Source organism: Chiloscyllium plagiosum, chromosome 23 (genome assembly GCF_004010195.1).
Source record: "Chiloscyllium plagiosum isolate BGI_BamShark_2017 chromosome 23, ASM401019v2, whole genome shotgun sequence".
Classification (NCBI taxonomy): domain Eukaryota; kingdom Metazoa; phylum Chordata; class Chondrichthyes; order Orectolobiformes; family Hemiscylliidae; genus Chiloscyllium; species Chiloscyllium plagiosum.
Genome location: NC_057732.1, coordinates 21,743,380 through 21,766,796, shown reverse-complemented (window position 1 = coordinate 21,766,796; position 23,417 = coordinate 21,743,380). Strand labels below are relative to the sequence as shown.

General features: G+C 39.4%; 1 protein-coding gene across 7 annotated transcripts in view; it reads right to left on the bottom strand.

Annotated features, from left to right (window-relative positions):
- The window catches only part of tbc1d22a (TBC1 domain family, member 22a), a 402,297-nt gene that overhangs the window by 179,490 nt on the left and 199,390 nt on the right, over positions 1–23,417 (bottom strand). For all 7 annotated transcript variants that reach the window (XM_043713707.1, XM_043713705.1, XM_043713710.1 and 4 more), the window contains 2 exons: positions 18,572–18,678; positions 1,267–1,342 (listed from right to left, as the gene is read on the bottom strand). In XM_043713707.1, coding sequence (XP_043569642.1) covers positions 1,267–1,342; positions 18,572–18,678 — 183 coding nt within the window. The remainder of the gene's footprint in view (positions 1–1,266; positions 1,343–18,571; positions 18,679–23,417) is intronic.

Sequence of the window (23,417 nt, the reverse complement as noted above, 5' to 3'; positions counted from 1 at the left end):
ATAAACAAACACATAGATCTAGATACCATCTATCAACCTCTCAGAAAGCGAACAGGAAATGACATCACCACAAACCCCAGGAACCCCATCCTGGACAAACATATAAATAGAAAGCAGGAGACAACAGCTTTGCTTCACTTGCAGGTCGCCACTGATGATGTTACCTAGCCAGGTAATGAAACGTTTGGATATCAAACCTACAGCTCAGCGAGCAAACCTACAGCCTAGATCTAAAACAAAGACACATATAGCGTACAAATGTGATGCTCATTTAAAAATCTAATTTTATATTTAATACAGCAATATTTAACATTTTACTTAGAGTTTTCTATCAGCTTCAAAATCAAAGACAATTTAGTACCAAATGAGCAATAGTGTTTTCATTACAAAGGTTTGAGTTTACTCGGGAAGCTTGTGACAAACTGGACACCTATCAAAAGGCAAATCAGTTTCATTAATTATGTTTACTTTCATTTCCAAAGCTTTTAACACTACTGACATATGCTCAGTTATTATGTCAGATAATTCAGCCGAAGAGCAGCTCCAGTCATTTATTGCAATAAATATCTAGAGACTATATTTGAATGGTTGTATTATCTGAACTAAAGCAATTAATTAAAGCTAGCCACAGAACCATTGAAATTAACATTTTATGCAAGTATTTTTAGAAAAGGACAAGAGAAGTAACTTCACAGTTCCCTACCAGTATCTACAACACAATCCCAAACTATCCTATGAAATTATCACGCATTTGAATTTGTTAAAGATGGGCATAGTATTTTCCAGAGTACATAATTACTAGATTTATTGCACAAATGATTTCAGCCTTCAATGGCTGTCTGGGATGCACAACAGTACAAAGCTAAATGCCAAGGGGCACCTCTAAACAGTCAATATGACGGCCTGCAGAATTAAAATAGTCATTGAATTAACTGCAAAGCGAATACTGACTGGTTTCCTTGTGGAGCCATCACTCTTCCAACAAAAATTGCCATTGAAGTTTGGTTATACCGCTTTAATAAAAAGTAATGAAAGTTGCTCATGCTCTGGCAACTCCCTTTAAATGATACACAAAACTGATCTTGGAAAGGGCACATTGTTCTAAGTTGATTGAGGCTGGCACTTCATCTCCAAAAGGCCACAACACTGTCATGGTGTGTACTAAGTTAATATCAACGATTACATCTGTACAGTTTTTGTTAAACCAGACAATGTTAACACATTGTAGTTCTGCTCAATGAGAATTCAAGAATGCAACAGACTTACCATCGATCCGACTAACGAGTTCCTGCAATGCTTTGACTTTCCTCTGAATCCCTGGTTGTGCAAAAGTGTAGTTGTCCTTGAAAACAAAATTTTCAATAAGAGACATGATTGAGATGTACTTACTGAAAGTCAACACAGACAAACATTTTTATATACAACAAAAACTTGGACTTCTATAGCTTTTGTCATATGGAAGACACATTCAAAGCAGATGACAATGGAACAAAATGTTATTGATCAGGAAATGTAAAACAAAATGTCCAAAATACGGTCACAATTTTAAACATGTTGCTTCCAAAGAAAGAGAAGGCAATGACAAGGAGAACAAGGTTTCAAAGATTTTCAATATTGTCATGATAATGATACACTATGGACAACCAATTTTCAATTTTGATCATTTGATTCAAATAACAGAGATCTTTCATGGACTAAAATAAATTTAAACTGACAAATACTGATCTAAAATGGATGCAGCAATCACCAGACCACCAATGAGGAAAGCACCAGGAATAAATGTGGAATAAAAAAAAGACTATTTGAGCCAAAATTATCATTTTATCCAAAGATACTAAAAACAGTGTTAATAGACAGGTGTCAAGAAACTGCTATCTCATGTTTCAATTTGAATGTACCTGATAAATTAGAGAGATTGGGCACAAAGTGGATAAATCCCCAGGACCCGATCAGGTGTACCCCAGAACACTGTGGGAAGCTCGAGAAGTGATTGCTGGCCCTCTTGCAGAGATATTTGTATCATCGATAGTCACAGGTGAGGTGTCGAAAGACTGGAGGTTGGCTAACGTGGTACCACTGTTTAAGGAGGGTGGTAAAGACAAGCCAGGGAACTATAGATCAGTGAGCCTGACCTCAGTGGTGGGCAAGTTGTTGGAGGGAACCCTGAGGGACAGGATATACATGTATTTGGAAAGGCAAGGACTGATTAGGGATAGTTAACATGGCTTTGTGCGTGGGAAATCATGTCCCACAAGCTTGATTGAGTTTTTTGAGCAAGGAACAAACAGGATTGATGAGGGCAGAGCGGTAGATGTGATCTATATGGACTTCAGTAAGACGTTCGACAAGGTTCCCCATGGGAAACTGGTTAGCAAGATTAGATCTCACGGAATAGAGAGAACTAACCATTTGGATACAGAACTGGCTCAAAGGTAGAAGACAGAAGGTGGTGGTGGAGGGCTGTTTTTCAGACTGGAGGCCTGTGACCAGTGGAGTGCCACAAGGATTGGTGCTGGGCCCTCTACTTTTTGTCATTTACATAAATGGTTTGGATGCGAGCATAAAAGAGGGACAGCTAGTAAGTTTGCAGATGACACCAAAATTGGAGGTGTAGTGGACAACGAAGAGGGTCACCTCAGATTACAACAGTGTCTTGACCAAATGGGCCAATGGGCTGAGAAGTGGCAGATGGAGTTTAATTCAGATAATTGCAAGGTGCTGCATTTTGGGAAGCAAATCTTAGGACTTATACACTTATTGGTAAGGACCTAGGGAGTGTTGCTGAACAAAGAGATCGTGGAGTGCAGGTTCATAGCCTCTTGAAAATGGAGTCGCAGGTAGCTAGGATAGTGAAATCGACGTTTGGTATGCTTTCCTTTATTGGTCATAGTACTGAGTGCAAGAGTTGGGAGGTCATGTTGTGGCTGTACAGGGCATTGGTTAGGCCACTGTTTGAATATTGCGTGCAATTCTGGTCTCCTTCCTATCAGAAAGATGTTGTGAAACTTGAAAGGGTTCAGAAAAGATTTACAAGGATGTTGCCAGGGTTTGAGAATTTGAGCTGTCGGGAGAGGCTGAACAGGCTGGGGCTGTTTTCCCTGGAGCGTCAGAGGTTGAGGGGTGACCTTATAGAGGTTGACAAAATTATGAGGGGCATGGATAGGGTAAGTAGACAAAGTCTTTTCCCTGGGGTTGGGGAGTCCAGAACTAGAGGGCATAGGTTTTAGGGTGAGAGGGGAAAGATATAAAAGAGACCTGAGGGGCAACTTTTTCACGCAGAGGGTGGTACGTGTATGGAATGAGCTGCCAGAGGAAGTGGTGGAGGCTGGTACAATTCCAACATTTAAGAGGCATTTGAATGGGTATATGAATAGGAAGGGTTTGGAAGGTTATGGGGCGGGTGCTGGCAGGTGGGACTAGATTGGGTTGAGATATCTGATCAGCATGGATGGGTTGGACCGAAGGGTCTGTTTCTGCGCTGTACATCTCTATGACTCTAGTGTGGAAGTATCATATTTGGTTAAATGTAAAACTAGTTGAAGTTAAGGAGCAAATAACAAGATTTTCTTGTGTGAAAGGAAAAAAGAATTTTATTATTTTTAATACTGAAGAAAATAATATGCAACATTCACCTAGAGTATGAACATTTAAAAAAAAACAGAGTATGTTTCATAGAGATGGGAACAATGAAAGCTGTCCAGTTTAAACATCCTTAGAGTTCTTGAGGTGGTTAGACTTTGCTAGATCACATTGATGTGTATTCTCAGCTGATATGAAATCTGTTGTTATCTTTAAGTTCCGTGAAAGTTGTTGTTTCTCCAATTTGATTAGATTAGATTAGATTAGATTAGATTAGATTACTTACGGTGTGGAAACAGGCCCTTCGGCCCAACAAGTCCACACCGACCCGTCGAAGCGCAACCCACCCATACCCCTACATTTACCCCTTACCTAACACTGTGGGCAATTTAGCATGGCCAATTCACCTGACCCGCACATCTTTGGACTGTGGGAGGAAACCGGAGCACCCGGAGGAAACCCAGGCAGACACGGGGAGAACATGCAAACTCCACACAGTCAGTCGCCTGAGGCGGGAATTGAACCCAGGTCTCTGGCACTGTGCACTGATTTCAAAATACTGATGAGGAATCAGGAATTGAGAGAGATTCTAATTCTTGATATTGTCAATCTATATTTCTTTGTCTCTTTTGCTCAAAAGTCTCTGTTGAAATAGTCTGGTCCTGGTGAAATGTTGATTTTCCTCCTCCTCGGATGCTGCCTGACCTGCTGTGCTTTTCCAGCACTATTCTAATCTAGACCCTGTCCTGATGTCTCCCTATGCTGCAGGCAATGATTTATAGAGTCATAGAGATGTACACTAGAGATCAGTCACTTTGGCTCCAGAACATCATTGCAGAAGTTCTCAGGGTAGTGAAGTAGGCCCTTTCATCTTCAGCTGCATTATCATCGACTTTCCCTCATTTTGGATCACAGACTGAGATGGTTGCTGATTCTTGCAAAATGTTCAGATTCTCTACAGATACAGAAGCAGTCTGAGTTCAAGTGCAATCACATTCAGGCTTGGTTGATAAGTGGCAAGTAGCATTCAAATCACTGAATTGCCTGGCAATGACCATACAGAGAATCCAGCCATCAGTCTTTGACATTCAACAGCATTACCATTGTTGATTCCTCCATATCAGCATCCTGTGGATCACCTTTGGCTAGAGATGAACTGAACCAGCTGTAAAAATGCCATGGTTATGACAGCATGTCAAGGGCTGGCAATTCCTTGGCAACTTACTTCCCAAATCCCCAAAGCTGGTCCACCATCTTCAAGGCACAAGTCAGGAGTGTGATGGAAAACCTCCCACTTACCTAGATAAGTGGAACTCCAACAACACTTAAGGTCTCAATAGCATCAAGGATAAAGCAGCCCACTTGACTAGCACTATTCAGTTGCTCCACAAACAACACAGTGACAGCAGTGTGCCTCATCTAAAAATAGCACTGCAATAATTCATCAAGACGCCTTCAATATGCACTTTCAAATTGGTGACCTCTACCACTGAGGAGGAGGGCAACAGATGCATTGGAACACCCCACTCAAATTCTCCTCAAAGCTGCACATCATCCTGGCTTCACTGTCATTGACTTAAAATCCAGGAAATTTCTTTGTGAACAGACCTGTGTTCCCTTCACACCAAGGACTAAACCAGTTCAAGGAGGTTGGTCACCACTTTCTTCTCCAGGTCAATGAGGGAGGGGGCAATAAAAGCTGATGTAGCCAGACATACCCATATCCCATGAATGAATCAAAAAGTCACTACTTATATCATAGCATTAATACAATATACAACAATATACATATAATTCCCCTCTATCTCCAATTCTTCCAGTTATCCTTGTTCCACTACATACATTATGGCAAACTACATCAGAATATGGCTTGGTAAAATAATAAGATGAAGTCTCCTGAAACTCTCTCTGCAACAACTGCTCTGTGTGAGTAACATTCAAAGTGATCCTTGACAGTGTATTTCTCAGAAAGAAATGATCTAAGACACCTTGCTGTAATAACAGCAACTGAAAGGACTACTTTGCTTTGTTAACGATTTACCTCTTTCATAACTTATGTTAGAACATTTCTAAGCCAAGGATCCAATATCTGTGAAGGCTATACAGTATAATAAAGTATTTGATTAATATTTGTTGAAATCCATCAGTGGGAATTATGTTTCAAGAAGTTCTTTTTCCCAAAACTATACATTAGTTTTGTATAATGCATTCAACCCGATATAACATTCTGAAATGCTTCACGAAAGGTAATCAAAAGGTAAATATCAACAGCATAAATATTACAAGAGATAACCAAAGTTTGGTCAAATAGATTGGCCTAATGAGATGGAGTGGCAGCAGCATCTGGGGAAAGAATTCCAGAGCTTTGGACCTAGGGAGTTAAATGTACAGGTTCTAACTGTGATCTAATAGGAGGAGGTAATACACAAGCTGCATCATTTGGAGGAAGTGACATGACAAAGCATGTTGCAGAGCTGGAGAAAATTCACTGAGTATGTTCAAAAATTATTTACCAGCCATGTCAGAACTGCTTCATTTTGTACACTCAGCTTTTGTCAAACAGACTTCATAGCCTTGAGTTCAGGATGATTCCTAAGTTACAATGAGAGTCTCATAAACACTAAACTTGTTTTCACTAGAGAAAATAATCCAACAAGTCATGATCCAGAATTAAGATGCAGCGAGGACCAGATAAAACAGATTCCAGAAACTCGTTTAATTTGGGCTGAACATAGTATAAGAGAATATAAATGCAAAGTTAATGAGCCTGAAGAAAAAGTTGAGATTATATCTCCTTCACTGATGTGAAGCAAAATTACAGAAGTAATTCATGCTGTATCAGTTAAAACCCTTTGGAAAAGAGGAAGGCGAGCGTTATAAGGGCAGGGACGCATCAAAATAATTAAGGAGAATCGAGGGCTTAGATTTAAATCATGTCTTTCAAAAAATTCAGATATATCTTGACATTTCACTGTCAAATACATACTTCAGAATCTTAGTCATTATTGCAATGTATGAAACATAGCAGCCTATTTTTGAAAAAATTTTCAAAAGCGTCACTTAATTACTAGGAACAGAATAGGAGTAGGCCATTCGGCCCATGAAGCCAGCTTCACCTTTCAATAAGATCACGACTGAACTTATTGTGGACTCAGCTCCACTTACTTTTTTATTCTTTACTGTTCAAAAATCTATCTTTGCCTGAAAAACATTCAATGAAGTTGTCTGAAGTGCTTCACCAGGCAGGGAATTCCACAGATTCACAACCCTTAGGGTGAAGAAGTTCCTCCTCAACTCAGTCCTAAACCTTCTCCCCCCTTATTTTGAGGATATGCTCTCTCGTTCTAGTTCTACTCACGAATGGAATGAACTTCCTTGCTTCCAGCTTATCTATTCCCTTCATAATTTTGTTTCTATAAGATGCCCACTCATTGTTCTAAATTTCAATGATTTTAGTTCCCATCTCCTCAATCTCTAAGGCAACGCTCTCAATTGTGGAACCTCCTGTGCATTCCCGCCAGTGCCAGTATATCCTCCCTCAAGATGACCAAAACTGCACACAGTACTCCAGATGTGAACTCACTGGCATCCAATACAACTGCAGCAAGACACATTTTTAAATGCCATCCCTCTAGCAGTGAATGAACCAAATTCCATTTGCCTTCTTAATCACCTGCAAACCAACTTTTTGTGGTTCATGCACAAGGACACCCTGGTCCCTCTGCACAGCCACATGCTGCAACTTTACACCAAGCTGTTATTCTAACCAAAATGGATGACCTCACATTTGCCAACATTGTACTCCACCTGCCAGACCCTTGCCCGCTCACTTAATCTCTCTATGTCCCTTTACGGACATTGGGCCCTCTGCACACTTTGTTCTATCACTCATTTTAGTGTCATCTGTAAACTTTGACACACTACACCTGGTCCCCAACTCTACATCATCCAAGTTATTTATAAACAATTGCAGTACCTACACTGAACACTGAGGCACACCACAAGCCGCTGATCGTCAACCAGAAAAATACCAATTTATCCCCACCCTTTACCTTCTGTTAACTAATCTTCTACCCAGGCTAATACCTTACCCATAACACCATCTACCTTTATCTTACCCAGCAGCCCTTTGGGCAGCACCATGTTGAATGCCTTCTGGAAATCCAGAGACACCACATTCACCTGTTCCCTGTTATCCACTGCATTCATAATGCCCTCAAAGAATTCCAGTAAATTGGTTAAACATGACCTGCCTTTCATGAACCCACGCTGCGTCTGCCTGATGATCTGCATTTCAGTGGTGGTGATTAAAGGATACATGGTCGCCTAGACCCTGGAGAGAGTCCCTTGCTCATTGTGTGAAACTTTTAGCAACTACATGAAAGAGCAGTTTAATATCTCATGAGAACAAGAGTACCTCTGGCAGTGCAGTACTGAAAGCTTCAGGACAATCTTGCTTCAGGTTTTATTAATTTTGTACTTGTACCTATCAGTAATGAAATATTAAGCTGAGAAATTAGGCATGGGAAATATGAACTAGTCTTTCCAATGCATCCAAATACTTTGAGAGCATAAAGTTTTAAATGATCAAATCTTATTCTGTTGTTCATAATCTCCAAACTTCTCTATAGACAACAAAGACTTTAAAAGGACCGGTGGAGTAACTTTTTCATGCAGTGGGTGGTGTATGTATATAATGAGCTGCCAGGTGGGTACAATTACACTATTTAAAAGGTATCTGTGAGAATATATGAACAGGAAGGGTTGAGGGAGATAAGGACCAAATGCTGGAAAATGGGATTGGGTCAGATTTAGATGTCTGGTCAACATGGAAGAGTTAAACCAGAGGAGGTCTGAGTCCATGCCACTGAGAGCTTATGTAGAACAGATCAAAATTAGAATGGAAGATTATAAATAGAATCATAGAGCATGGAAACAGACCCTTTGTCCATACTGACCAAAAGTCCAAATCTGACCTAAACCCATTTGCCAGCATTTGACCCATATCGCTCCAAATCCTTCCTATTCACATTCCCATACTCGTGCCTTTTAAATCTTGGTAATTGTACCAGCCTCCACCACTTCCTCTGGCAGCTCGTTCCATACACGCACTACCCTCTGCATGAAAAAGTTACCCCTCACATTCTTTTTAAATCTATCCCCTCTCACTTTAAACCTGTGTCCTCTAGTTTTGGACTCACCCACCCTAGGAAAAAGACCTTGGCTGATCCCCCTATCCATGCCCCGCATGATTTTATAAACGTCCATTTGAAATGATAAATCATTTTTCACAACCTTGTGGCGTTCAAGTGCTTTGTAGACAATGAAGAACTACAGAAGTCAGTCACCGTTGTAGTGTAAAAGACTGAACAACCAATTTGCACACAGCAAGTTTCCATGACAAGCCTAAGCATGGAAAACTTCTGGACAACTAACAGGCTTCCAGAATTTATAGATTCAGAGGACTATTGGTCTTATTTTTTCAAAAGGAGACAATAGCGTAGACAAAAATAAAAGCACTTATCTGGAATACAAAGAACAATTTCCAGACAGCTGCCCAGTTGAGATGTTTGTGATTTGTTCATAATGCATATTATTTTGATAGACAAATTTCAAAGATTTTCATTACCCTAAATATCTCTGCTTTTGGCAGGTCAGTTTGACAGTAAAACAAACTATTGCACTTCTGCAGACAGAATGCCATTGCACCTTGACATACAGTCATGCAAATGAAAGGGCTTTCAAAATGTTGCCAAATCATGTTAACATACATAGAGCATTCTATAGGAAGATTGCCAGAAAGACGTCTAATTAAACGCTTCATGGGGTAAAATTAATTATAAATATGTCCAATTTGCTTAGTAATCATCAACCATTTATGGTAAAAATGGAGTAGCAGAGAGCAACAAAAAGTCTGAATCGGAGTATGGACGGCTTATCGTTTGCAATTTTAAATCAGAGACAATGTGTTCAGATACTTCATTACATGCCCCGGTGCTTACAATTGCTTTCTAAAACAGTTCGAACCAAACACAGAACCTTTCTGCCATTCTAACCCTCAATTCATGAGTGCATAAAAGTTGATTTAGAATAAAAGGCAATGTTGCAAACAAATAACTGTGATAACTAGTTTTTATCATTAAGCTACTGAATGATGGCTGCTTTCTGGTTAACTTCACAACAAAGTTCAATTTAAAATGTGTCATTCTTAGGGTTCACTTTCAATTAATGTAGAGTAGTAACATGGGGAATAATTCAATTACTTTTGAACTTGATTCATATGACAAATCAGTGAACCTATTAATGGGGAGGCAATGACCTTGTGCTATTATTACTGGGTTGCTAATCCAGAGACCCATGTAATTGGTTCTGGAGACCTGGGTTCAAAGCCTGCCACAGCAGATGGTGGAATTACAATTCAATAAGCAAAAAAGAAAATCTGGAATTAAAAGTCTAATGATGACACTGAAACGGTTATTGATTGTCAGAAAAGCCAATCTGGTCCACTCATGCCCTTCACAGAAGGAAACAGCCATCTTTACCTATTCTGGCCTATATGCGACTCCACACCTACAGCAATGTGGTTGACTTTTAACAGCCGTCTGGACAATTAGGGATGCGGAACAAATGCTAATCCTAGCTAGTGATGCCTTCATCCCAAAAATGATTAAGAAGAGTTAAGCATTTAATCCAAGTTCGCAATACTACAATTAGGCAAATAGACAATCCCATATTTTGGGTCAAAAATGACAGTGCATTGATTGAAGTGACACATTGCCCAGTCTTTCTTCAACATTGCTTTTCTCCTTTTTGCAATGTTGAAGAAAAAAATAAAGAACATGTCACTCAATCCTGTATATTTGCAGTGATGGAGGCCGGTAATGACAGGTAGAAGATCAGAGACATGGGGTGGACAGCAAATGTCGCATAGTCAGAAATGGCCTCATCCCATAAATTAATTTTTAAAAAACCAAAATGCAAATATATAAAGCAGTGAGCTGCTGGTTTACTACAAGACAGCAACAGACAATAAACATGGCATTCTGTTCCCCTTAAGACTTTAAGGCATTATTACAGTTGCATCATTCGTCCAAATAACATTTCACTCACTGTACTTCTAACAAAGTTGGGAGCAGTTCAACAGTTCACCTAACGCCATATATAATTCCACCTCCCTTAAACTTGAGGTTATCTGCGACATCCTTAGTGTAGAAACTTCTGCTTACATTATTCCCATGCGTTTTCAACATACCCTGCATCCCAGCTAATCAAAGGCTAAATTCTCAACCATGCTTCGAATATCTTCATCACCTTAACTTTCTTTCTTTCCCTCCCTCTGTAATCCCCTCCAGCCTACCGAACTGTGCCCTCTAATTCTGGCCTCCAAAGCAGCCCACTTGCAAATACACCACTGATGACCATGTCTTCAGCTGTTAAACATTCAAGTGCATTGGACCTTTTTTCCTTAAACCTTTCTTTCTCTCTTCTCTGCTGTTTTCAGACATTTCTGCAATTCTATCTTCTTTCATACTCAATATCAACATTTGCTTCACAAGATTCCTGTGGAGTTCTTTCAGACCTTACATTGTGTTAAAGGTGCTAGATATGTAGAAACTGTGATACTGACATTTAATTTATTCTAAGAACATTAGAGCCAAGTCTAAACAGAATGAAAACCACATTTCCTCAAAAAATAATTTTATTTTCATGAAGCTGTGGAAGATTACATGTGCTGTTAACTATTTCCTCAATTTGCACCTGTTAATGTTCTTTTTTCTTCAGTTTCAAAGGTCCTAGCTTGAGTGTCCTTGCTCTCGAGTCGCTGAAGTTTAAAAGGTAGGGTTACTGGATGGTATTGACCTTCAGTATAAAGGATTTGAATTCTGGAGTAAAAGCTCACAATTGTGTAAAGTCCAGTCAAAACCATCTGGAATAGTGTGCGCAAACCTGGTCTCCTTACTCAAGAAACAAGATACTTCTGTAGGTGGAGTATAATAAAGATTTACCAAACAAATTCCTGGGATGGAGCAATTGTATTTTGCGGAAAGATTAAGCAGACTGGGCTTATATTCTCCAGAGTTTAAGGGAATGAAAAGTGATCTCATTTAAAGATTTTAAAAATTCTTAAAGGACTGGCAGGGTAGATGCAGGAAAGGTGTTTCCACCCATTGGGGTCTAGAAACATGGGACAAAGTCTGGAAATAAGAGACAAGCCATTTAGATCAGAGGAGCAAGGGAATTTCTGCATTCAGAAGACGGCAAACCTTTGGAAGTCTCGACCCAGCCAGCTGTGGAGGCTCAGTTGATAAGCATGTTTGAGAATGAAATCAACAGATTTCTACATATTTAAAACCTATCATGTCACAGATAGGTTCAATTTATCTTCAAAATCAGGATCACCACATTTTGCGAAATTTGCACATGATTTATTCTGGAGTAATTTTTATTCCTACAATGAAAGTCTTAATTTTGAAAATGGAATCTAATCTCACAATGATTAGGCCATCTAGAATAGCTTTAATGCCAAATTTTACACAACATTTCACTTTCACTCTAATCATTTTAAACCCTGTTGTATAGTAAGGTAGATATTGCAGCAGCTGAAAAATGTGTTGTTGGAAAAGCGCAGCAGGTCAGGCAGCATCCAAGGAGCAGGAGAACCAAAGTTTTGGGCATAAGCCCTGGTCTCCAGCATCTGCAGTCCTCACTTTCTCCCAGATATTGCAGCACTGCAGTTTCTTTTCATGAGAAGTCCTTACTTGTTTGCCTTTTTTAGGTAACATTTCTTCCATTATTCAGACATAATTTACCTTTCAAAAATTGTTTTCATACATGCCTGCAACCGATTTAAACCATGAACAAGCTGCCATTAAAATTTAGATAGAATTAAAATGCTTTGTTCACTTTTAACTTTTCTGTATTATGACAACTGAACCAAACATACCTGATTGAAATTATACACGTATTCACTCAAAGTACTGACTATCTTAGACGTATTTTCTGTCGAAGAACTGTGGGAAAAAATACTTTCACCTTGCCATAAAATGCATTCATTATTGCAGTGTTAAGTTGTGTGTCTTTATTATACTCCACCTACGGCAAGGAAAGGAGGAAATTGCAAAAACCTGTGCAGATATATTTGCATTATTTATAACTATGGTTGAGATGCCTGATGACGGAAGGTTGGCTAATATTGTACCTTTGGTTAAGAGAAGTTGTAAGGAGAAACTGGGGAACTATACACCTGTGAGTTGGACTTTGGTTGCAGGTAAATTGTTAGAGATCCACAAACTCCATCAACAAACACATTGACCTGGACCCAATATACCAACCACTACAGCGGACAGCTGAAACTAACAACCGGAAGCGGCAGGGACAGGCCACTATAAACACCGGAGGAAACATCAAAGAAGCGCTTCGCAGGAGGCTCTCAAGCACTGATGATGTCGCCTAGCCAGGGGACGAAACGTTTGCAACAAAAACTTCCAGCTCGGCGAACAGAACCACAACAACGAGCACCCGAGCTACAAATCTTCGCACAAACTTTGTTGGAGATTATTTTAAAAGATAAGATTTATGGACATTTAAAGAGGCAAAAATTGATTCGGGATTCTGAACATGGTTTTGTGTGAAGAAAATCATGCCTCACAAAACTTAATTGAGTTTTTTGAGGAAGTTAGCAACAAGAATGTTGAGGGCAGAGCAGTAGATGTTCAAAAGGACTTTAGTAAAGCCCTCGACAAGGTTCCAAATGGTAGACCTCGCAAAGGTAGGTCAAATACGATTCAGGGGGAGCTTGCCAATTGGATAGACAATTAGCCTAATGGCAGCAGACAGAGTGGTAATCGAGGATTGTTTCTCGAACTGAAGGCCTGTGACTAGCGGTGTTCCACAGGGATCGGTTCTGGGTCCTCTGGTTTGTCATTTACATTAATGATTTGGACGAGAATATGGAAGACATGGTTAGTTAGTTACGGATGACACCAACGTTGGTGGAATAGTAGACAGTGAAGAAGGTTTTCTAAGATTACAAAGGGATCTTGAAAAAATGAGTCAATGGGCTGAAAAGTGGCAGATGGCGTTCAATCTGGTTAAATACCTCAATTCCAAAGAGGTATCACACTTTTGAATAACAAACAAGGGCAGGGCTTATACAATTAAAAATAGAGCCTTGGGCAGTGTAAAAAGAGAGACCTAGGGATTCAGATACATGATTCTTTGAAGTTTGCATCACATATAGGCAGGATGGTTAGGAAGGCATTTGGCATGCTGATCTTTATTACTCAGTCCTTTGAGTATGGGGAAGTCTGTTGATGTTGTACAGACATTGTTGAGGTTGTACAAGATATTGGGGAGGTCTCTTCTGGAATACTGCTTCCAGTTCAGGTCACCCAGTTATAGGAAGGGTTTGAGAGTCATAGAGATGTACAGCACAGAAACAGACTCTTCGGTCCAACTTGCCCACGCCAAACAGATATCCTAAACAATCTCGTCCCGTTTGCCAGCACATGGCCCACACCCTCTAAGGAGAAAGTGGGGACTGCAGATGCTGGAGATCAGAGTCAAGTATGTCATGCTGGAAAGCAAAGCAGGTCAGGCAGCATCCAGGGAGCAGGAGAATCAACGTTTCAGGCAAGAGCTCTTCATCAGGAAGGGCTGCCCTGCTGAAGGGGTCTTGCCTGAAACATTGATTCTCCTCCTCCATTGATGCTGCCTGACCTGCTGTGCTTTTCCAGCACCACACACTCAACCCATACCCCTCTAAAACCTTCCTATTCATACATCCACCCAGACTGTAATTGTACCAGCCTCCACCACTTATTCTGGCAGCTCATCCTATACATGCACCACCCTCTATGTGAAAACTTTGCCCCTTAGATACCTTTAAAATGTTTCCCTTCTCAGTCTAAACCTATGCCTTCTAGCTCTGGGTCCACCACCACCATTTCACTCCCCCCCACCCCACCACCACTTTGTCTGTTTATCCTATCCATGCTCCTCATGATTTTATAAACCTCTATAAGGTTATCCCTCAGCCTCCGAAGCTCCAGGGAAAACGGCCTCAGCCCAGAGCTCAAAACCTTGGCAACATCCTTGTAAATCTTTTCTGAACCCTTTGAAGTTTTACAACATCATTCCAGTAGGAGGGAGACCAGAACTGCACACAATATTAAGCTGGAGAGGATTCAGAGGAAGTTTACCAGGATATTGCTGAGTATGGAAGGTTTGAGTTATAAACAACGGCTGGGACCTTTTTCACTGGGGTAGGAGGTTGAGAGGCAACCCGATACAATTTTATAAAATAATAATGAATATAGGTAAGAGTTAATGGCAGTTGTCTTTTCCCTTGGATGGAGGATTTCAAGATTAGGGGGCACATTTTGAAGGTGAAATGAGAGAGATTTAAAAAAAGACATGAGAAGCAAATGTCTTTTCACAGAGGGTGGTTCGTGTGTGGGATGAACTTCTGAGAAAGTGGTCAAAGCGACTAAAATTATAATGTTTAAAATATATTTGGATACGTATATGAATAGGAAAGGTTGGGAGGGGTAGGGGCCAAGAACAGGTAGATGGGACTAATTTAGTTTGGGATTATGGTCAGAATGGACTGGTTGGACCAAAGGATCTAGATTTCCATGCTATATGACTCTATGCATAATATAAATACAGTTTGAGAAGATAGTATTCAAGCCAGATGCTCTACAACACTGTACGAGACAAAAATCATTTGCTGTCCTATGAACCAAAACAGTTAAAGCAACTACTTTTTGCCTGGTGAAGCCATTTCTCTCTCTTGCACAGACTGAAACTAAGGAAGTTTTAATTTTAATGAAATGAAGCTGTCAATCACAGAAAATTTAAATGCATGGATTGCCTGATGGATAGCAGCCAAGCCATCAATGTTCCTTTAAGACAAGTATTCTTTCTATTCAGAACCAAATTGTGAATACATTACATTAACTACAATAAGAGGGTATGTAGGTATTTGTAAAAGAAAATGTGTATTCATATATTCCTGTTCAAAACCACATTACAGAAAGGACATAATTGCTCAAGAGAGTGTACACAGGAGATTTACTATCATGTTGTCAGGGCTTGAAAAATGAGGGCATGAGGAAAAATTGGATAGGCTAGGATTGTTTTCCTTGGAACAGACGATACTGAGCAGTGACTTAATTGAGGTATATAAAATAACAAGGGGTTTGGATAGAGTGGACAGGGAAAATCTGCTTCCCTTCATGGAGTGGTCAATTAGCAGAAGGCACATATTTATGATGATTGGTCGAAGGATTAGAGAAAATTTAAGCAAAAACTGTTTCGCACAAATGATGGTGAGTATTAAGAATTCACTGCCCAGTTTGGTGACTGAGGCAGAAACCCTCAACTCATTAAAAGGAACCTATAACTGCAACTAAAACTTCATAACCTTTAAGGCTGTGAACCAGGTGCTGCTAAGTGGTATTAAGATGGGCAGTTAATTTACTTTGAATACAGAAATGATGGACCAAACTGCCTCCTTTCTGTGCTGTAATTTTTTTATGATTCTAACCACTGGAAATTACAAATTACTTCACAGCCAATGAACTACATGTCAAAATAACTACTTGCAACATGGGAAACATTATGGGCTCAGAAAACTCCCACAAACAGCAAACTGACAATAATCTGATTTATTTGTGATGTTGATCAGGGGATAAACACTGAGCAGTAAACTGTGGATAACATGTGTTCATCTTCAAAATAGCATATTCAGATCTTTTACATCCACCTGACTGAATTTCACAACACAGCATCTCTGACAGGGCAATATTCCCCAAGTGACTGTCTTCCGTCCATCATCCTTGACTTTTGTATTTGAACCTGGGATCTGATGATTGAGACATGAGTATGCTATTAATTTGCCACAAATAAAATCTACATGTAGAAACAACTGATAATTCAGCAATCAAATGTGTACAGATTTGATCACTGACTTGAGCTTCAAGTCTTCCTGTACATTTTATAAGGGAGTAGGGTCTAGGGAAAGGGAGAAATAGGACAAGAGAACCTCTAAATCACAGCTCAACTATTGTGATGTTTTTTCACAAATTTAGTAGCATCACAAACAAGACCTAGGGAAAATCACTCAAGTGATACAGCTAGAGGACTGTCAGCCACAGTGCAACAAATATGAAGTAATCAGCATGCTGACAAGCTAGAAAAGTTATCTCAAAGATATACTAATCAAATAGAAGAGAATAGACTAAAATACAATGAGTTTTATTTGCTAATTTCACTGCTTATTTAGCTAGCTAACATGAAACGTCATTAGATGGTAATTATTTAACATTTTGTGGAGAAAAAAATAAACAATTTGCAAATGAAATGAGAATACTTTCTTGATCAAAGTAAAATCTAATACTACATACTTGATATCCAGCCTCCTGTATATAAATAAAAATGGTGAAAAATACAGTTAAATTTAATGCAACAACCAAGATGAAAGCGAAAAAGAAAGTTGGGGGTATTAAAGGTTTTTAATGCTGATTCTGAATTTCCCATTTACTTCTCAGATTTCTACAAGGTTGCAGTTTAGAGTTGCAACCCAAATTGGTGGGATGATTGAGAAACACAAAATTGAGGACAAAATTCAAGGAATTCAAAAAGTCAGGAAATGGAGAGAAAGTTGGGTAAACAAATCTGTAGGACCTTTTTTAGTGTAACTGTTACTTCAATCTACCATAGGAAGCCAGGTGGAATCTTTGCTTGAAATCTGATCCACTAAAGATCTTCTTTGGCTAATAAGTCAAAACATTAAGTGCTATTCCCCAAGTTGTCAGCTCACCTCTCGGCAACGACCTTAAACGTTGGGTTTGTGTCCCACCTGCTCTAGACTTGTGTACTAATATCTCTGAGTAGGTTGATTGGAAAATATCTAAATTGTGATTCAGTGATAATCAGAAGCAGCATACACATGCAACTACAAACAAGTTATCAATCATAGATTGTTACGCAAGTCTTAATTCAAACGATATTATATATATATATGAAAGTGCGCTTAAGAGACAATCCAGTTAATTTTCTGGATAGCTTGTGACAGCCACAGAGACTCTTCGAACATAGAATACTGCAGTGCAGTACCAGCCCTTTGGCCCTCAATGTTGCGCCCACCTTTGAAACCAATCTGAAGCCCATCTAACCTACGCTATTCCATTATCATCCATATGTTTACCCAATGACCATTTAAATGCCCTGAACGTAGGTGAGTCTACTATTGTTACAGGCAGGGTGTTCCACACCCTTCCTCCTAGTCCAGGAACTTTAGCCTACATGGGCAATTTCCTGCATTGGCAGAACATGGAACACAGGTGAATTGGTAGATTCTTACAAAAAGAAAATTTAATCATTCGTAAGGGACACTATGTAGCAAACTAACTGAACTAGCCCGAAACTAGAATCAGTAAAGTGGGCCGAAACAGACAGCTTTTGCCCAATTGTATATTCCCTGCTCCTACGTTCTTCCTAAAAATTATTGAAATGCAGGATTAAATTTCTGGAGTCATAGAATTCTCAGAAACAAATATAACCGCAAAAGAGATTCTCTTGATACCTTGAATAGCTACACTCAACTTCTACATACTGCAAATTAATTTGCATTCAAAGCATAAATGCATGTAGGCTCAGTTAAGATTAAGCATAGTCAAAACTTACAAATCTCAATCAATTAAGTTCATAGACACTTTTTGAACAGTGCTTCTGAAAAATATTTCAAACATTCTCAAAGGTGCAGAGAGAGGTGACTAGTCTGTTTCAGTATTCTAATAAAAGTAACATGAATTTCTACATAGAAAACCAAACATATTTATCATACTCCTCATTACCATGTGGCAAATGAATGTAAGGTGCTAGGACTTCCCAATTTTTGCACATTTCCTGTCATCTCCACAACATTTCTAAGTGGTATATTAATCAGATTTCTCCTATAAGTACAGCATACAAAGAATCAATTTACCTGAATGCCGTCAAGTAATTTGCTCATGCACCAGAAACTATCAGCTTCAATGTTTTGCAGCACTTCATCAGGCAGACTGGAAACATCAAAATTTTCCACCTCTCCTTCTGCAAGTGGATTAAAAAAAGTTATTAAGAACGTAAATTATAGGAGCACTGCATGCCTTTTATGTTTCACAATGCGTCCTAAAATTAAAGCATACACCTCAAGGTGCAGTCGCTGTAAAAGCATTCCACATTCAAATAATTAAAAATTACTTAATTCAAGTAATGCAGTTAACTGTACCACGACAAGCTACTCAAATCCAATTTGGGGAAGGACAACACATGCTGGTCTAGCTGATGACACCCACATCCTGTGAACAAATAAAATGGCAAGAATAGCAGCAAACGGCCATGTTTTGCAGTTTAGATGCAGATGGCTTCAACAGCTATTGTCCCTTTAATCATGAGAAAGGATCTTAAAAGTCTTTGCCATAACCCTTAAGCACAGTTGTGAAATAAAATTGCTCAGCTTCATACTGAAACACTAGACCATTAAATATCAAAATACTGATTTGGAGCATCTCCTAAATCTGGCTCATCTACTGTATTTGCACCTGTGCTAAGTTTGATTATCCAGAGACAAGATGAATGAGAATACAATGGGTAAACAACAAGTAAAATATTCTTGCTGCTCAGGATTTCTCATCTTCAGTGAGTGGCTATTAATGTATGTTATATTAATAAACATTCAAAAATGTCACATGTCAATACTGGTTTTAGTATATTCTTTTGAACTGGATGCCACCACCAGTGGTATTTGTCCTCTCAAATTCTTTATAATGTTACACCTCAATTAGACCGCTTAACCACATTCTAAACTTTAGGAGAATGCAATCCATGTTTCCTGTAACGGTAGCAAAAATACTGTTATGAATCCAGATGATGGCAATATTGGATAAGGCTGAACTTCGAGTGAAACCTAGTTTGAAAAACTATATGAATTATATTTGTAATTTGGTTGCTGTGGTGATGAGTCATTGAACTTAGTTACACAAGGTCATTGATGCATTTTAATCAAAGAACAAAATTAATTAAACAAAATCTTCTTCAGCAGTCCTTCAGGGTTGAGGATGACTTGTTTGTACATTATTGGTGCTGGTGATGGTTGGGGATGTGGCAGGGGAAGAGTGCTCAGGTGGCTGTGTGATCCAATCCTTGTGCCACAGACGTTGCCACAGTGCTTGCTGAGGCAGATAGATGGGACACTCTGGAATCTACCCATTCTTGCCCTCCACATGCTCTTCTCCATGAGATTCAAACTGATGGGAGCTTTTGCGGATGCTTTTATTTTTCAATTTGTGCATTCAAAGCCAAGTAATTCCAATGTTGTCAGTGGAGATGGCACCCTGCAAATGTCCGAAATAAATACCATTTATTTCGGGACATTTGCAGGGTGCCATTTTTGCATTCCCTCTGCCCTCCTAGTGATTGTTATTGAGGACGTCTTGTTTAGGGTCTTAGGTCAGGCATGTGGACAATGTGGCCCGCCCGTCGCAGTTAGTCACGTGTGATGAGTACCTCAATGCTGGGAATATCAGCCTGGGAAAGGATGCTACTGTTGATAACAATGGTTCGTTTGTAGCTCAACCACTTAGTGTATGTACACACAGAAGTCGTCCTCATGCTGCAGATTGATGACAAAACTTGGGATGGTCTTGGTTCTAGCCTGAAGGCAAAGGTTAAACAGTTTCCTTCTCATCCCGTAGATTAGTTGCACTCTAGCAAGGCACTTCGTGGAGATGGGGTGGAGTGACTCAGGCAGAGAATCATGACAAGCTTTTGTGGGCAGCCGAGATGGAGGAGGATATTCACAATCCCTCAAGATAAGCAGAATATTTGTGAAACCATGTGCAGAGGTTGGTGCTGTTCCCTGCAATTTTCTTGGAGTACACTGAAAATCATTCACGTCTTGATGGGCAGAAGCTGCTGAGAGACTTGAGGCAGTGTTTTTCAGCTACTGATAAGCAGCAGTTGAGGAGGATTCTCATGATGACGTTTCCTGTGGTGGACAGTAGGGAGATCTCCCTAAGGTTTCAGAGTTGTACCTATCTCCTTTGTTAAAGATAGTCACAATTAGAGTGCCTTATTCCTGGCATTCTCTTTCTTCCGGACAAGGGCAATGAGGAACTGGATTTGGGCCGAGAGTCTCTCCACCACATTTTAGGACTTCAGGAGGGAGTCTACTGGGGCTGAGGCATTGTTTCTCAGTTGTTGGATGCCTTTCTCAACCTAACAGCCAGTTTGAGGAGTTCCGAGGCGATGAAAGATAGCCCATTGCTAGATGGTGTCAAGAGCACTTGCATCAAAGATTCTATCTTGGTTGCGGAAATCCTCAAAATGTTGTGTATTCTCCCCTTCAAGGTCATGATATCTTTCTTGAGGACCGCTGGTCAAAATTGATCCCAATAGTCCTAAAGGGGTCTCATCAGGTCTCTGTTCAATGGGCATATCATCAGTTCCTTACCTTTATAGTCCTAACTCTGAGAAATGAGTGCACCTTTCTGATTAATTTTCGGAGCTGCACACTAGGTTTTTTTAACGAGCAATGTGTGTACATTCACTATGCACTTGTCGCGCTCTGTTAAAAGAAAAATTCAGATTTGAGTTTCTTAAATACATGCATCCCCATTATTGAACATCAAAGCTTTTACAAGCTCAGTCTAAAATCTTCTGTAAAATGCTAGCTCCATCAACACAGCTTAGCATGACTCCAATTGTCCATTTCAATTGTCGCGCAACTAATTAACATAATCTTATATCCTATTTCGATTGTAGAGAAAACTACCAGCCACATTTTCCTGATCCTTACTCTGTGCCTCATATTTCCTCACCACTTGCAACTTATTTCACACAGCTATGCTCAATACCATGCACTTTCATTTTTGCTGCTCTTCTACACTTTCTGAAGTCCCTGTTAATTATCATAGCGATGCTTCAAAAGAAATCAACTAGATTTGCAGTTACATTGATACAAACCAATCCAAAGCCCAAATCCTAAAATGTAAAGTGAAGCTTTGAGCTTGACCTTTTACAGCATATTGTCGAAAAACATGTAAATAGCCTCAAAGATATGGGTGAATAGTTGTTAAGGAAGCAAATTAAAATGTAGTAGGAAGATAAATCAAATGCTGCACAGTCCCTAGTAACTCTTGCATTGCTGAGATCTTCGGAATATGATCATGTAATCCCCTGTGTACCTCAATTGTTCCTTGAATAAGAGATTCCCTGAATGAGATAAACATGCTTAAAACCTTATGCAACAGGCACTTCTAAACCTCATGTAAACAGCACTGCAAATTGAACAACATGTTAATATGCATAACTGACGTATTTTTAAACGTACCAAACTACCATCTGGATCACAGCAGTATTTTAGGTATCTACTATCAATCTTGTGACAGTAATTATATTGGTTGTGTACAGCAGTTTTCTTCAAGCTATAAAACTACATAGTTTATACGCACAATATCCCAGGGTGCTTCACAGCAACATAAAACAGAATTTGACACCAAACTAAATTCATATGTTTTCAGTGTTTGGTCAAAACATAGGTTTTGAGAAGTGTGTTGGAGTGATACAGTTAGAGGTAGAGAGGCAGAGGGATTTCAGGAGGGAATTCTAGGCCTTAGTGCCTCAGCAGCTGAAGTAAAGATGGCCAATCGGATAAAGCTATGGAGAGATTTAATAAGAAACCATTTAATTAAGGTTTTACTCTATAAGGGGCCAATGTAGGTCATCAAGCAAAGAGATGATCAATTAACAAAATGTAGTGCCAGTTATGACATAAAGAGATATATTGTGTCTGAAGTTAGAGAGACAGAGACAGAGAGAGAGAGAGAGAGAGAGAGAGAGAGAGAGAGACGGACATATAAGCTAGTGTACAGCGATTGTGACCAGGGCTGAAGAGAATGACTTCCGGTTTCACAAGACACATTTGGAGAAGTGTTCTGCTCGTCCAAGACTGGATGTTGTTTGGGTAGTCTGATTGCTAAGAAATTACCAGGGCAAGTGCAAGTTGATTTGGATGGCATTCACCTCGGGTTGCGTTTGATACAAGGTAGAAACTGTGGAGGTACTGGACATAATCATCGATTCCTGTATTTATAAGGAATCAAAGGGTTGAATGATTACAAATATTAAACCACTGTTCAAAAGAAATAGAGGATAAATTTGGCAATTAACAGTCAGTCGGTTTGACGTCAACAGTGGGAAAGCTTTTTGAAAATAGAAAAAGGGAGAAAATTACTGGTACTTAGACAAACAGAGCTGAATAATTTAAAGCCAGAATGGATTCGTTAAGGAGAAATCATACTTGATTAACTTGGTTGTTACTTTCATGAGGGCAGCAGTTGGCTTACAGACTTTAAAAAGACATCTGATAAACAACTACATAATAGGTTTGTTAGCAAAATTAAACCCCATGGGATAAAACTGGTAGTAGCAGCATGGATACAAATTTGGCGACCAGAAACAAATAGAGTGCTGATGAATGGCTATTTTTCAGATTAAAGCTAGATATCTACGTAATTCAGTATTAGGACCCTTGCTGTTTTTGATACACATTACACTTTGGCCACAGGGGTGAAGATAAATTTTGTAGATACACAAAACTTGGAAGGAAAGTAACAGTAAAATAAAAGACAGTAATACAATTTAAGTGGACACAGACTTACTGGTGGGAGACAAAGGAAATTAAGTTTAATGCAGAAAATGTGAGGCAATACATTTTTGAAGGAACATCCAGGGGTTTAGAAGCACAAGAAGTGATCTCATTGCACCACATAAAATATTAACAAGTCTCC